This window comes from Sceloporus occidentalis, unplaced genomic scaffold, assembly GCF_023333645.1.
Source record: "Sceloporus occidentalis isolate IW3139 unplaced genomic scaffold, rSceOcc1.0.p SCAF_2, whole genome shotgun sequence".
NCBI lineage: Eukaryota > Metazoa > Chordata > Lepidosauria > Squamata > Phrynosomatidae > Sceloporus > Sceloporus occidentalis.
In genome coordinates, this window is record NW_028316982.1 from 1,879,469 (window position 1) to 1,893,047 (window position 13,579).

At 43.3% G+C, this 13,579-nt stretch overlaps 1 protein-coding gene across 6 annotated transcripts in view; it reads left to right on the forward strand.

The window, feature by feature from the left end:
* LOC149317856 (ATP-binding cassette sub-family C member 5) overlaps positions 1-13,579 on the forward strand; it is an 85,801-nt gene that overhangs the window by 52,915 nt on the left and 19,307 nt on the right. For all 6 annotated transcript variants that reach the window (XR_016279936.1, XM_089508566.1, XM_089508570.1 and 3 more), the window contains 6 exons: positions 719-862; positions 2,536-2,638; positions 9,385-9,569; positions 11,969-12,115; positions 12,577-12,706; positions 13,378-13,531. Coding sequence is in view for 5 of the 6 variants with exons in the window: in XM_089508566.1 (XP_089364692.1) it covers positions 719-862; positions 2,536-2,638; positions 9,385-9,569; positions 11,969-12,115; positions 12,577-12,706; positions 13,378-13,531 (863 nt within the window). In the remaining variant the exon portion in view is untranslated. The remainder of the gene's footprint in view (positions 1-718; positions 863-2,535; positions 2,639-9,384; positions 9,570-11,968; positions 12,116-12,576; positions 12,707-13,377; positions 13,532-13,579) is intronic.

Sequence of the window (13,579 nt, forward strand, 5' to 3'; positions counted from 1 at the left end):
AGTAGTTTGAGTGTCAGACTAGGATAAAGGGAATCCCGGCTTGATCATGGAAATTCATTGGGCGACCTTGGGCAAGTTGCACTCTTTCAGCCTCAGAGGAATAATAATAATAATAATAATAATAATGATGATGTTTATTTATATACCGCTTTTCCAAGGCAAGGAAGGCAAGGGCAAACCCCCTCTGAAGAAACTTGTCAAGAAAACCCCATAAATAGGTTTGCCTTAGGGTCGCCATAAGTCAGAAACGACTTGAAGGCACTCAACAAACAACAACCTTAGTGTAGCCCGGAGAGCAAGACAACAAAGCAAAAATGAATGCTATATCACAAATATCAATAACAGTAGTTGTGTGTACTGCAGCAATGGAGAGTGTAAGAAAATGGATACTAAAAAATCAGAGTTGTTATTGGGGTAATAGAAGTTGAACTTCCTAAAGAGAGACTGCAGCTGTTGCATGTTCTTTACTTAGAAAAATCTCAAGCCTTATAAAACGCAAACAGGGTGAATAGAAAGAAATGTCCTGAAAAGCACAAGAACCTGGATGTATTTGGTGAAGCTGGTTTGTTTTAGGGTGAAGAGATGTTTTCATGATGTATAGCTAACCTATGGGGTCAATTACATCCTGGTATTGTATTGCCAGTGGCATAATAAACATGGGAAATGGGGGAGTTAGGCACACTGTGTGTTAAGTGTTCTCCTTGTCGTTGGTATTCAGTACCTCGTGGACTGTGATGGAGTGATCTTCATGAAAGAGGGTTGTATCACCGAGAGGGGAAGCCACGAGGATCTGATGAATCTGAATGGTGACTATGCAACCATTTTTAACAATCTGCAACTGGGAGAGACTCCACATATTGAGGTATTTATCCTTACCATTTCTGTGCAGTGATTTTCTGTTGTTACATATTACAAGCAAACCAATAGCAAAATCGTATTAAAATGATTGTAAAAGCAAACAATTATTCCAACACCTAAACAAACAGCACCAAATTAGTACAATAACTTCCTTTTTCATCAGCCTGACAAAAGTGCGTTTTGAAACATAGTTTTCTCATAGTTGTGAAGTCATTAAAGTAGGCAGAGTGACCTACCTTCAGAAATGTATACTACTTGTATTCCATTCTGTATTCTAGTTACTTTAGTTTGAGGAAATGTGTGACAATTGGGTTTGCCAGAGGGAAACTAGAGAGGGCTCCTGTACTTTTAATGGTTGTGTAGAAGAGGGAATTTCAGCAGGTGTTGCTTCTCACTTGACCAGGTAAAATTCCCTTTTCTACACAGTTATTATAGGTGCTGGAGCTATCGCTCGTGTTTACTCTGACACCCCTAATGACAGCGGCTGGAATCATTGGGGACTTGCATCTTTGTAAGTGGACTTGGGTATTTGAGAATTAGAGTTGGGCAGTTCTGTAATGTTCATATCCAGTAGAGGGTTGATGTTACGTCACTATGTAGGGAAGCCAGCAAAGTGACTGATACACAGCCGGACTGGTCTGCATCTGTCCTCCTGTTGTGTGTCAGGAATGCCAGGGTGCATTGGGATACTCTTGCCCATATCCTGTTACTCATCTTTGCAGAGTTTGCACTAACAGGGTTGTTTAGCACCTGTGCTACATAGCTAAGTATGCACAAAGTTACAAGAGGATTCTGGCCAATATCTATTTTTCTTCTGCAGAATTTATTTACATTAGCATATTGACCGGCCAGCCAGTTTTATTGAGCTGTAATACTATTTATATTCTGGGGGTTTTTTGGCCTTAAAGCTTCCTTCGGTATCTTACATAGAAGAATGAAAACTGAATTTAAAAACATTTATTTATTTACTTTACCTCTTGCCTTTCCCCCAGTATGGTGCCCAAGGTAGCTTTTAACATAGATTAAAAGAAAATACAGCTAAAACTATTCATAATAAAAAAGTTAAAGACAACGAAACAAGCAATCATATTAACAATGCCAGTTTAACAGTTTAACAAGCATTTGAAACAATCAAAATAAAGTGTGGCACCCCGATTGAAAGTCCCTTCCTGTAAGTGTCTTAGTAAAAAGGTGTTTGGAGAGTGGGAGGGAAGGCTAATGCCTGGGAAGGCCCTTTCATGTGCTCTCACCAAATGAGAGAGCCCTCTCCCAGGAAATGTAAAAATATGGGGAGACTCATGTGCAAAATGGTAAAACCCAGAACAGGATAAAACAGAAATGGGATGCATTTTTAAAAAACCAAAACATAACATCTGGATTGTGCTAGTTTCCTGGTAGTTTTTGCAGCATGAATGCCTGGAGAGGTAAAGTAGCAGTGACTTCTCATACTGCCAGCTGTGCTGCAGGATATTAACTGCTTTCATACCGAACTCAGGGAAATTTCTGCTGAGGCCTCTGTTTTGAAAATTGCAGTGATAAACAGTTTGAGAGCCCTTGTAGGGTTAATGTGGGGGCATAAATATATATGTGATTCTAACCAAAGCTGTCCTATGTCTTTCTGTTGAATGTGATTTATAGTGGAGTTTGTCTTTTGAAGTTTACATACCTTTCTTGTAGATTAATGTAAAGAAGGCAACAAATAGTTCATTGAAAAGGCATCAAGATAAAGGCATCAAATCAGGATCTGTGAAGAAAGAGAAGGTGGTCAAGAAGGAAGAAGGTACATTTTGCCAGGCAGAAATGAATACACTCATCTCCTCATATTTCTGGCTTTGATATTTGCAGATTTGATTATTCACAGATTTGATTAATATGTTCTTTCTAAGAATATCTAGGTCCTCCAATGCAACTCTATGGTCAATTTTAATTAAAACTTGCACTGAAAGACTTAGAGATTTCTAGAGAGAATACTTTACTAGGCATTTGTATCTCCTCCAGTGCAGGTTCTGTGGTCATTGTTTGTCTGACGTTGACCACAGAGTTGCACTGGAGGACTTCTCAGGTAAAAACATGGTGGTATCTTGCTATCTAACTCCTGCCACTTTCAAGTTCTATCTTTTCCCCCCAGCTATCATTTCTCTTCTTTTGAGTTTCATCCTATTAGACTCTTCTCTCTTCTACAGCTCCGTGTTGCAGTTATCTATCGCCCTCCTGGTTCTGCCACCCAGTTCCTCTCAGACTTCGAATCATGGCTGACATTCTTTCTTTCAGATTCAGTCCCCACTTTGATCCTAGGTGACTTTAATATCCATGTTGATGATTCCAATAACCCGACAACATCTCGCTTTAACTCTCTCCTGGCTTCTTTTGGCCTCCAACCACATTCCAACTCTTCAACTCATTCTCTCGGTCACTGTCTTGACTACCTGGCACTTGACTTTCCACTCTCTGACCATCATTTAATCTCCTTTGCTCTTACCTATACTCCTCCTCCTCGTCACACTATTCAACGCCATTTTCGTGATCTTCAATCTGTTGACTCTAACCATCTTGGTCAGACCCTGGATTCATCTCTCTCTTCCCTAAATCTTGGGGACTCTGCTGACTCAGCAATGTCTCTATTTAACTCCACTCTTTTCTCGACTCTTGACCGCTTTGCCCCTGTCTCTGTACGCACTTCTTCCTCTAAGACTAGGCCTCAGCCCTGGCTTACTCCCATCATTAAGTTTCTCCGGTCCTGCTCTAGAGCGGCCGAAAGTCTTTGGAGAAAGTCCAAACAGTGGGCTGATTTTATCCATTTCAAGTTTGTTCTTCCTTCCTTCTCACGCGCCCTGTCTATGGCAAAACAGAATTATTACAAATCATTGATCTCTGCCAATGAGAGGCGCCCGCAGCGTTTGTTCTCCACCTTCAACTCTTTGCTCCTGTCTCTTCATCATTCTCTCCTAATGACTTTGCTCATTATTTCATCTCTAAGATTGCCACTATTCGCTCTGAGATAGTCCCTCCTGATTCTTCTTCTGCTCATAATTTTCTATCACCCTCCCCTAACAAATTTTCTGTGTTTCCTCCTGCTTCTTTGGATGAACTCTCTACACTTCTGAACTCTTCCAAACCTGCAACTTGTTCTCTTGACCCAATTCCTACTCGTCTTCTAATCTCTATAGCTCCTTCTTTTCTCCCCTCGCTTCTCCATATCTTCAATCTCTCTCTCTCTACAGGCTCCTTCCCTTCGGACTTCAAACATGCTCTCATTTCCCCAATTCTGAAAAAACCTTCTCTTGACCCCTCTTCTCTGTCTAGCTATCGTCCAATTTCTCTTCTTCTCTTTCTAAGGTTTTGGAACAGGTTGTTTATTCTCGCTGTCTTGAGTTTCTTGAAGCCAACTCCATCCTCGATCCCTTTCAGTCTGGTTTCCGCCCAAGGCATTCCACAGAGACAGCTCTCACTAAGATCTCCAATGACCTTTTACAGGCCAAGGCTAATGGCCTTTACTCTGTTCTCATCCTTCTTGATCTGTCTGCAGCCTTTGACACCGTTGATCACTGTCTCCTAGTTGACATACTTTCTGACCTTGGGTTCTCAGACTCTGTTCTTGACTGGTTTAGATCTTACTTGTCTGGCAGATCTTTTGCAGTGGTTGCAGGAGGTCAGACTTCATCTCCTGTTCCCTTCTCTGTTGGAGTTCCCCAGGGCTCTGTTCTGGGTCCCCTTCTGTTTTCTCTCTACACACTGTCCTTAGGAAAACTCATTAGCTCCTTTGGTTTCTCCTACCATCTATATGCCGATGACACCCAGCTATATCTTTCCACCCCTGACCTTTCTCCAAGGCTCGAACAGCAAGTTTCATCATGTCTCACAGCTGTCTCGCATTGGATGCGCCATCAGCGTTTGAAGCTCAACATGTCCAAAACGGAGCTTCTTGTCTTTCCTCCTAAGCCCACCCTTCAACTCTCCTGTTCTGTCTCTGTGGACAACATTTCTATTCAACCAGTCCAGCAAGCCCGCAGTCTTGGTTTCATCTTTGATTCTTCTCTGTCGTGTATCCCTCAGATCCAGACCACAGCCAAGGCTTGTAGATTCTTCTTATACAACATTGCCAAAATCTGACCATATCTCTCCGCCTCTACTGCCAAGATCCTGGTCCATGCCCTAGTGGTCTCACGACTTGATTACTGTAATGTCCTCCTGGCTGGGCTTCCTCTTTCTCACCTCCGTCCTTTAATCTCTGTCCAGCATTCAGCTGCACGCATTATCACTTCCACCCACCGCTCTGACCACATCTCTCCTGTCTTGGCATCCCTTCACTGGCTCCCCCTCCCTTTCCGCATTCAGTATAAGGTCCTGCTTTATTTATTTATTTATTTATTTATTTATTTATTTATTATGGTATTTATATCCCACCCTTCAGCCCTAATGGCTATCAGAGTGGCTTACAATTATTATTTTTATTTTTAATTTAATTTCAAACCCAAGTTCCTTTTAAACAGATGGAAATGTGTACACTTGTCCCTCCATATTCGCTAGGGTTAGGGACACAAAACACCCGTGAATATGGAAAAACCGCAAATAACAAAAACATTATTATTAATATTAACCTTTATTTATAAAGCGCTGTAAATTTACACAGCGCTGTACATACAATCTTTTTAGTTAGACGGTTCCCTGCCCTCGGGCTTACAATCTAAAAAGACATGACACAGAAGGAGAAGAGAGTGGTGGAGGGAAAGGGTAAGAGGTCCAGCAGTTCCTCTCTACCTCCAAGGCCTGGACCAAGGCAGATGGACTGGAGGGAGGGCTTGGCTTCATCATGGATCTTCTTCCATGGGAAAATCCATACTCTCAAGTAGGATAATGCATATACAGTACATAGCAATACAGGAAATGGTTTGATAAGCAGACAACAAAAGAACACCAAATAGCAAGCAATTATGCAATGCCTGGGAAGGCTTCTCTGAACAGGATGGTTTTCAACTCCGTTTTGAAGCTAGTTAAAGAAGTGATGGCTCTTGCTTGTGGGGGAAGAAGGTTCCAGGAGTGAGGGGCAGCAAGTGAAAATGGGCGAATCCGGGATGGGGCAGAGGAAATCCTGGGTTGAGACAGCAGACCTTGACTACCAGAACGGAGGGCCCTGGTGGGAAGGTGAGGAGAAAGAAGTGACCATGTTCTCCTGGAGTTTGTTATACAGTGGAAAGGAGAAGCCAGGCATAGTCAGACACGCATCCTAGACTTCAGGAGAGCGGATTTCAGTAAACTTAGAGAAATACTGGGGGCGATCCCATGGTCAGGAATACTAAAAGAGAAGGGAGTTCAAGATGGATGGGAGTTTCTCAAAAGGGAGATACTGAAGGCACAAATTAAAACAGTTCCAGTGAGAAGGAAAAATGGGAGGTGTCGCAAGAACCCAGGATCGATGACAAAGGAACTTTCAGCTCAGCTAAATTTTAAAAGGAACATGTATAAGAAATGGAAAAATGGGGAAAACACCAAAGAGGAATTCAAAGAAATAGCTAGCAAGTGTAGAGATAAGGTCAGAAAAGCTAAAGCGCAGAATGAACTCAGGCTTGCTAGAGAGGTTAAGAACAACAAAAAGGGCTTTTTTGGATATGTCCGCAGCAAAAGGAAGAAGAAGGAAACGGTAGGTTCACTGCGTGGAGAAGATGGCAAAATGCTAACAGAAGACAGAGAAAAGGCAGAATTATTCAACACCTTCTTTACCTCAGTCTTCTCAGAAAAGGAAAAGGGGCTCAACCTAAGGATAATGGAGCAGAGGACAGAATAGGGGAATTTCAGCACAGAATAAGTAAAGAGATAGTAGAGGAATACCTGGTTAATCTAAATGAATTTAAGTCTCCAGGACCAGATGAACTACATCCAAGGGTACTAAAAGAACTGGCAAATGTAATATCAGAGCCATTGGCAATAATCTTTGAGAGCTCCTGGAGAACAGGAGAGATCCCAGCAGACTGGAGGAGGGCAAACGTTGTCCCCATCTTCAAAAAGGGGAAAAAAGAGGATCCCAACAATTATCCTCCAGTTAGTCTGACATCAATCCCAGGAAAGATTCTGGAGCAGATCAATAAACAAAGAGTCTGTGAAAACCTAGAAGGCAATGCCATAATCACAAAGAGTCAACATGGGTTTCAGAGAAACAAGTCATGCCAGACAAATCTAATCTCTTTCTTTGATAAAATTACCAGCTTGGTAGATGAAGGGAATGCTGTGGATATAGTATATCTTGATTTCAGTAAGGCCTTTGACAAAGTTCCCCATGACATTCTTGCAAAAAAGCTTGTAAAATGTGGGCTAGACAAGGCAACTGTTAAGTGGATTTGTAACTGGTTGACCGGCCGAACCCAAAGAGTGCTCAACAATGGCACCTTTTCATCCCGGAGAGAAGTGACCAGTGGGGTCCCACAGGGCTCTGTCCTGGGCCCAGTGCTATTCAACATCTTTATCAATGACTTGGAGGACAAAATTGGGGGAATACTTATCAAATTTGCAGATGACACCAAATTAGGAGGAACAGCTAATACTCCAGAGGACAGGATCAAAATTCAAAATGACCTGAATAGACTAGAAAACTGGGCCACAGTTAACAGAATGAACTTCAACAGGGAGAAATGTAAGGTACTGCACTTAGGGCGAAAAAATGAAATGCACAAATATAGGATGGCTGACACCTGGCTTAAGGAGACAGCATGTGAAAGGGATCTAGGAGTCCAAGTAGACCACAAGTTGAACATGAGTCAACAGTGCGATGCGGCAGCTAACAAGGCCAATGCGATTTTAGGCTGCATCAATAGAAGTATAGTGTCTAGATCAAGGGAAGTAATAGTGCCACTCTATTCTGCTCTGATCAGGCCCCACCTGGAATATTGTGTCCAGTTCTGGGCGCCACAATTCAAAAAGGACATTGAGAAACTGGAGCGTGTCCAAAGGAGGGCGACTAAAATGGTGAAAGGTCTGGAAACCATGCCCTATGAGGAAGGACTTAGGGAGCTGGGGATGTTTATCCTGGAGAAGAGAAGGTTAAGAAGTGATATGATAGCTCTGTTTAAATATTTGAAGGGATGTCATATTGAGGAGGGAGCAAGCTTGTTTTCTGCTGCTCCAGAGACTAGGACCCGGAGTAATGGATGCAAGCTGCAGGAAAAGAGATTCCAGCTCAACATTAGGAGGAATTTTCTGACAGTAAGGGCTGTTCGACAGTGGAACACACTTCCTAGGAGTGTAGTGGAGTCTCCCTCCTTGGAGGTCTTCAAACGGAGGCTGGATGGCCATCTGTCGGGGATGCTTTGATCTGGATTTCCTGCATGGCAGGGGGTTGGACTGGATGGCCCTTGCGGTCTCTTCCAACTCTATGATTCTATGATTCCCACTAGGGCCCTCCGTTCTGGTAGTCTAGGTTTGCTGTCTCAGCCCAGGATTTCCTCTGCCCCATCTCGGATTCACTCCTTTTCACTTGCTGCCCCTCACTCCTGGAACCTTCTTCCCCCGCGAGCAAGAGCCATCACTTCCTTAACCAGCTTCAAAACCGAGTTGAAGACCATCCTGTTCAGAGAAGCGTTCCCAGGCATTGCATAATTCTTACATGCTATTTGATGTTCTTTTGTTGTCTGTTTTATTGAATCATTTCCTGTATTGCTATGCATTTTATATGTGTTATCTTACTAGAGAGGCCCCTTCCACACCACCACTCCCTTCTCCTTTTGTGTCGTGTCTTTTTAGATTGTAAGCCCGAGGACAGGGAACCGTCCAATTAAAAAGATTGTATGTACAGCGCTGTGTAAATTTACAGCGCTTTATAAATAAAGGTTAATATTAATAATAATGTTTTTGTTATTTGCGGTTTTTCCATATTCACGGGTGTTTTGTGTCCCTAACCCTAGCGAATATGGAGGGACAAGTGTACACATTTCCATCTGTTTAAAAGGAACTTGGGTTTGAAATTAAATTAAAAATAAAAATAATAATTGTAAGCCACTCTGATAGCCATTAGGGCTGAAGGGTGGGATATAAATACCATAATAAATAAATAAATAAATAAATAAATAAATAAATAATCTAATGGATCATATTTCCTTTTCTCATCTGGTACGTTCCAGACAATGCTTAGAGCAGTTGAAAATTAGATTAGATGTGAACTCATTATGCCCTTTAATTGCCACTGTGGTTTTTTAATTGCTTTCCTATCACAAAGATGTTAATTAATTAAAGAATCCATGCCAAGGAGTATTTGTTACACTTGTAGACCTGCAGTGAATGCCTTCAAAAGGTGCATTGCTCATTTTGAGAATTGATAGAACTGTGCTTATAAGGCAGCATGTTCAGTAGAGCCTGCTTCTAGCCCTTACAGATGTTTGTTACTTCAATAAATTTGTATGCTGGCCATCAGTGTAAGCATTCTGAAAGAGATCTATGTGATTTTGATGCGGAAACCTTGACAATACACAATTCTGAATATTGTGCATTAGTCTGTTCACTCCTTGCACCCTCTCTTCTGTGTTTGTATGTGCGCTTCAGGTCAGCTCATGCAGCTGGAGGATAAAGGCAAAGGCTCGGTCCCCTGGTCAGTTTACGGCATCTATATCCAAGCCGCTGGAGGCCCTATTGCTTTCATCGTCATCATGACGCTGTTTATACTGAATGTGGGCAGCACTGCCTTCAGCAATTGGTGGCTGAGTTACTGGATCAAACAAGGCAGTGGGGTAAGAGCACTAGGGGTGGGAAGTTCTTCTGCATGAGAAGGGACAAACAAGTCTGTTTTGAATAAACCCTGTTGGCACAAACCAGATGAGCAACCCATTGAAGCTGCCCTGCATCTGCTGTAGAAAGGGGCCTTAGTGGTTAATGCAATATTTTAATCTCAAACTAGACTTGGTATAAACATCCTGTATTCCATCTTTTTTGCTTATGCCTACTGGGAATTACTCTGGCCATAGACTGATGTAGATGAAGTAGGTTGATAGAGCCTAAATAGTATGTACAAATGGAAATATATAATAATATGTAAACATTACATCTAATATATCAATATAAGCAACACTAACATTCTTCATGTTTAAAAAGTGAGGAAGTGTAAAATGAAAGGCATGCATATCCTACTGAGTAAGTTGGGTGTCTCATTAATTTGAAAATTAAAAAGGTTGGTTGTCAGATGAAATTTTGCTAGTCTTGACAATTCCAATGATTGTGGTGGAAGTGGGGGACAAGTTTAGTCTTGCTAATAATTCCCACATGAATGATCAAAATATAAAATATTTCCCTGTAAATATCTTAACATAATACTTACAGACTTTTGGTAATATAGATTAGTATTACTGTACCCAGGTGGATTTGTACCTTATTATAGTTACTAGAAATATTAGTAAGTAGCTCTTTGGTGGGAAAAGGGGTAGTTAAGCTGATAGTGATTATGTATAAAATGAGTTAAGAGCCAGTAATCAAACTGTTAATAACTATTTCTAGGAAGGTTTTCATAGTGGAACAGTGCCAGGTGGCTGAGAAACACCATTTGTTGGCCCAGTATTTAGAAAGAGCTAGGAAAAAGAATGGAAATGAGAGCTGTAAGTCTAATTGCATATACAGTCGGCCCTTTTTATACGTGGATTTGCCATCCACAGATTTGAGCATCCAGCCCACCACCCGGCCCTTCTGCAGTGGCAGTGGCGGCAGTGGCGGAGAGGGGGCTGAAGCTTGCCCTTGAGCACGGCCTTCCCGCAGCCACGGCTTCCGCGCCACTGCTGCTGCCACCATGGAAGGGCCGGGTGGCGGGCTGGAGGCTTCTTGGTGGTGAGGTGGCTGAGGGCATGAGGAGGCCAGGAGGCCGCGCTTTGGCTCTACCTCCTTGCGGCACCTCTGCGAAAAGGCCAGGTGGTGTTGGAGACCAAGAAGCCTCCAGCCCACCATCTGGCCCTTCCACAGTGGCGACGGCGGTGGTGAGGAGGAAGCTTGGCTTCATCCTCTACTGCCTCGTCCTCCTCTCCGCCGCCGCTGTAGAAGGTCCAGGTGGTGGCCTGGAGGCCTCTTGGCCTCCTACTCCACCACCCAGCCTTTCCCGTGGCGGTGGTGGAGGCTGAGGTCACAAGGAGGCTGGGAGGCAGTGCTGGAGGCCTTGGAGGCTTCTGGAGCTGCTGCTCTGCCTCTTTGCCACCATGAAAGGGCCGGGTGGCGAAGAGGCGAAGCAGCAGCTCTATAGCCATTCAAGGCCTCCAGCACTGCCTCCTGGCCTCCACGTGACCTCGGCCGCCTTGTCACCGCCACCACTACGAAAAGGCCAGGTGATAGAGTTGGAGGCCAAGAGGCCTCCAGGCTGCCACCCGGACCTTCTGTAGTGGCGGCGGGTAGCGGCAGCAAGGAGGAGAAGGCAACGGAGGACGAGGCCAAGCTTCCTCTTCACCGGCGCGGAAGGGCCAGGTGGCGGCCTGGAGACCTCTTGGCCTCCAACTCCACCACCCTGCCTTTCCTGCGGCGGCGATGACGAGGAGGAGGTGGCGGTGACCAACAAGGTAAGTAGGGAAGGAAAGAGGGAGGGAGGCAGGGAGGGAGGGAAGGTAGGAAGGAGGTAGGTAGGTAGGTAGGTGAGGGACTTTTGTCCCTAATGGCGTTGCGCATGGGGGTCCGGAACTGATCTCCCGCATAAATAATAATAATAATAATAATAATAATAATAATAATAATAATAATAAGTTATATTTATGTTTTCCCACCTCTCCCCGTGGATCAAAGCATATACCAAGGGCCCACTGTATTGTGGATAGTGTTCTAACTAACCTGGTGTTTAAGGGGAGGGTGGCCCTAACAATCTTATTGCAACAATTGGAATGAATAGTCCAGTTTGATTTGTTGCTCTAAATAATTGTTCTTATGTCAGCGCACACATATTTAGTACTGTTTGCAAATCTACCAACATATCTGAATCTAGCTGATTATAGAAGGGCACACCTTAGAGATGTTGGATACATTTGAGAGCTCCATTCTGGTAACTTTTCAGATTTGTACACTTAATAAGAACATACAAAGAACCATGCTAGATCCGACTGAAGGTCTAACTAGTGATAAGTGAAAAATATTTAACTTATGTCACTGCTCTTTTTTTAAAAAACAGAACACTACTTTGAATTTGGGAAATGAAACAGTTGTAAGCGACAGCATGAAGGATCACCCTCATATGCGTTATTATGCCGCCATCTATGCGCTCTCGATGGGTGTCATGCTAATTCTGAAGGCTGTGCGTGGGGTCGTCTTTGTTAAGGTTTGTCTGTCTGGGGACAGAGGGTGGATGGCTTCTTGCCTGGGACTATAATAGATAAGGAGGTTGGGAGGTTGTTTCTTTGTAAAGTGCACCAGCGCCATGCACGGATGCATTCTACATGGCTTCCAGCTTACGTGGAAGCTGCTTGGAGAGGAAAACAATGGCCACTCCGCCACATGCATGTGCCCCATTATTTTCTATGGGGCTCGAGCATAGGAGGATTTTCCCTTACGCGGGGGGATCTGGAACAGATCCCCCGCGTAAGGAGAGAGCCCACTGTATATTCAACTGCTATTGTTGGAACCTTAATTTCCTGCATGTGAGGGGAAAAGGAAACTTCTTAGCCACTATTTTTAAGAGAAGTTAGTGTGAGAATTGATGGGCCTCTGTGAGCCTCCACTGAAAGTCTTACACAAAGTAAGTGTATACACACAAAGTAATCACCTCTACTGTTTTTGCAGGGGACATTGCGGGCGTCTTCCAGACTCCATGATGAGCTATTCCGACGTATTCTTCGTAGTCCTATGAAATTTTTTGACACCACGCCTACAGGGAGGATTCTTAATAGGTTTTCCAAAGATATGGATGAAGGTAATTGATCTGACTTAATGGTTTGGTTATGGACAGATAAGTGACCGGAGAACACAAACTACTTCAACTTTTTGGGGAGGGGGAAGCAAATGATATATTTGTTCTCCTGGGAATGAGCCACTTCAGGCGGCAGACAGATGTCTGGAGGCTCCTCTGTGTCAAAAGCATCCTGTTTGTGGGGAGCCTGTTTCTTGGAGAGAACACAATCTTTTTTCCTTCCTTTAACATCAGACTTGCCATCTGTGGGATTATGCAGGTGATCAAGCAATGTAATCCAAGGTCGTGTTGAACTAATAAGAATTCTGTCAAATGCTGTTCCAGTACCACTTGGTTTTTCAGTCTCCCAATCTTTCTTTTTAATTCTTTTGAAGTTACATAAGCTGTGACAAGCTTATGTATAAGATGAGTTGCTTCAAATCCTTACTATTAACCTTCTGATGCTCTTATGAAGAGGTGGGTCTCTATCCCCAGGGCAGGAGTAGAATCTGTATTTGTGAAAGAGAATTTAACAGGGAACATTGATCCTGTGGTGCATAGGCAGAAGCCTTTTTGGCTGAAGGGCACAGAATAAATAATCCAAGTAAATAAAGAAGTAATATTGCCCAACTTGATTAGACCTTTTATGTTTAGTTTCCTTTGCGAAGACTTCCATCTCTGTCCATTTCTTCCAGTTGATGTCCGTCTGCCATTTCAAGCTGAAATGTTCATACAGAACGTCATCTTGGTGTTCTTCTGCGTGGGAGTGATCTCTGGTGTCTTCCCGTGGTTCCTAATGGCAGTTGGGCCCCTTGTCATCCTTTTTACAATCCTGCATGTTGTATCTAGGTAAACAACAGTTAGTTGTTCAGCGGTTTTTCACACGTGTTACTCTAG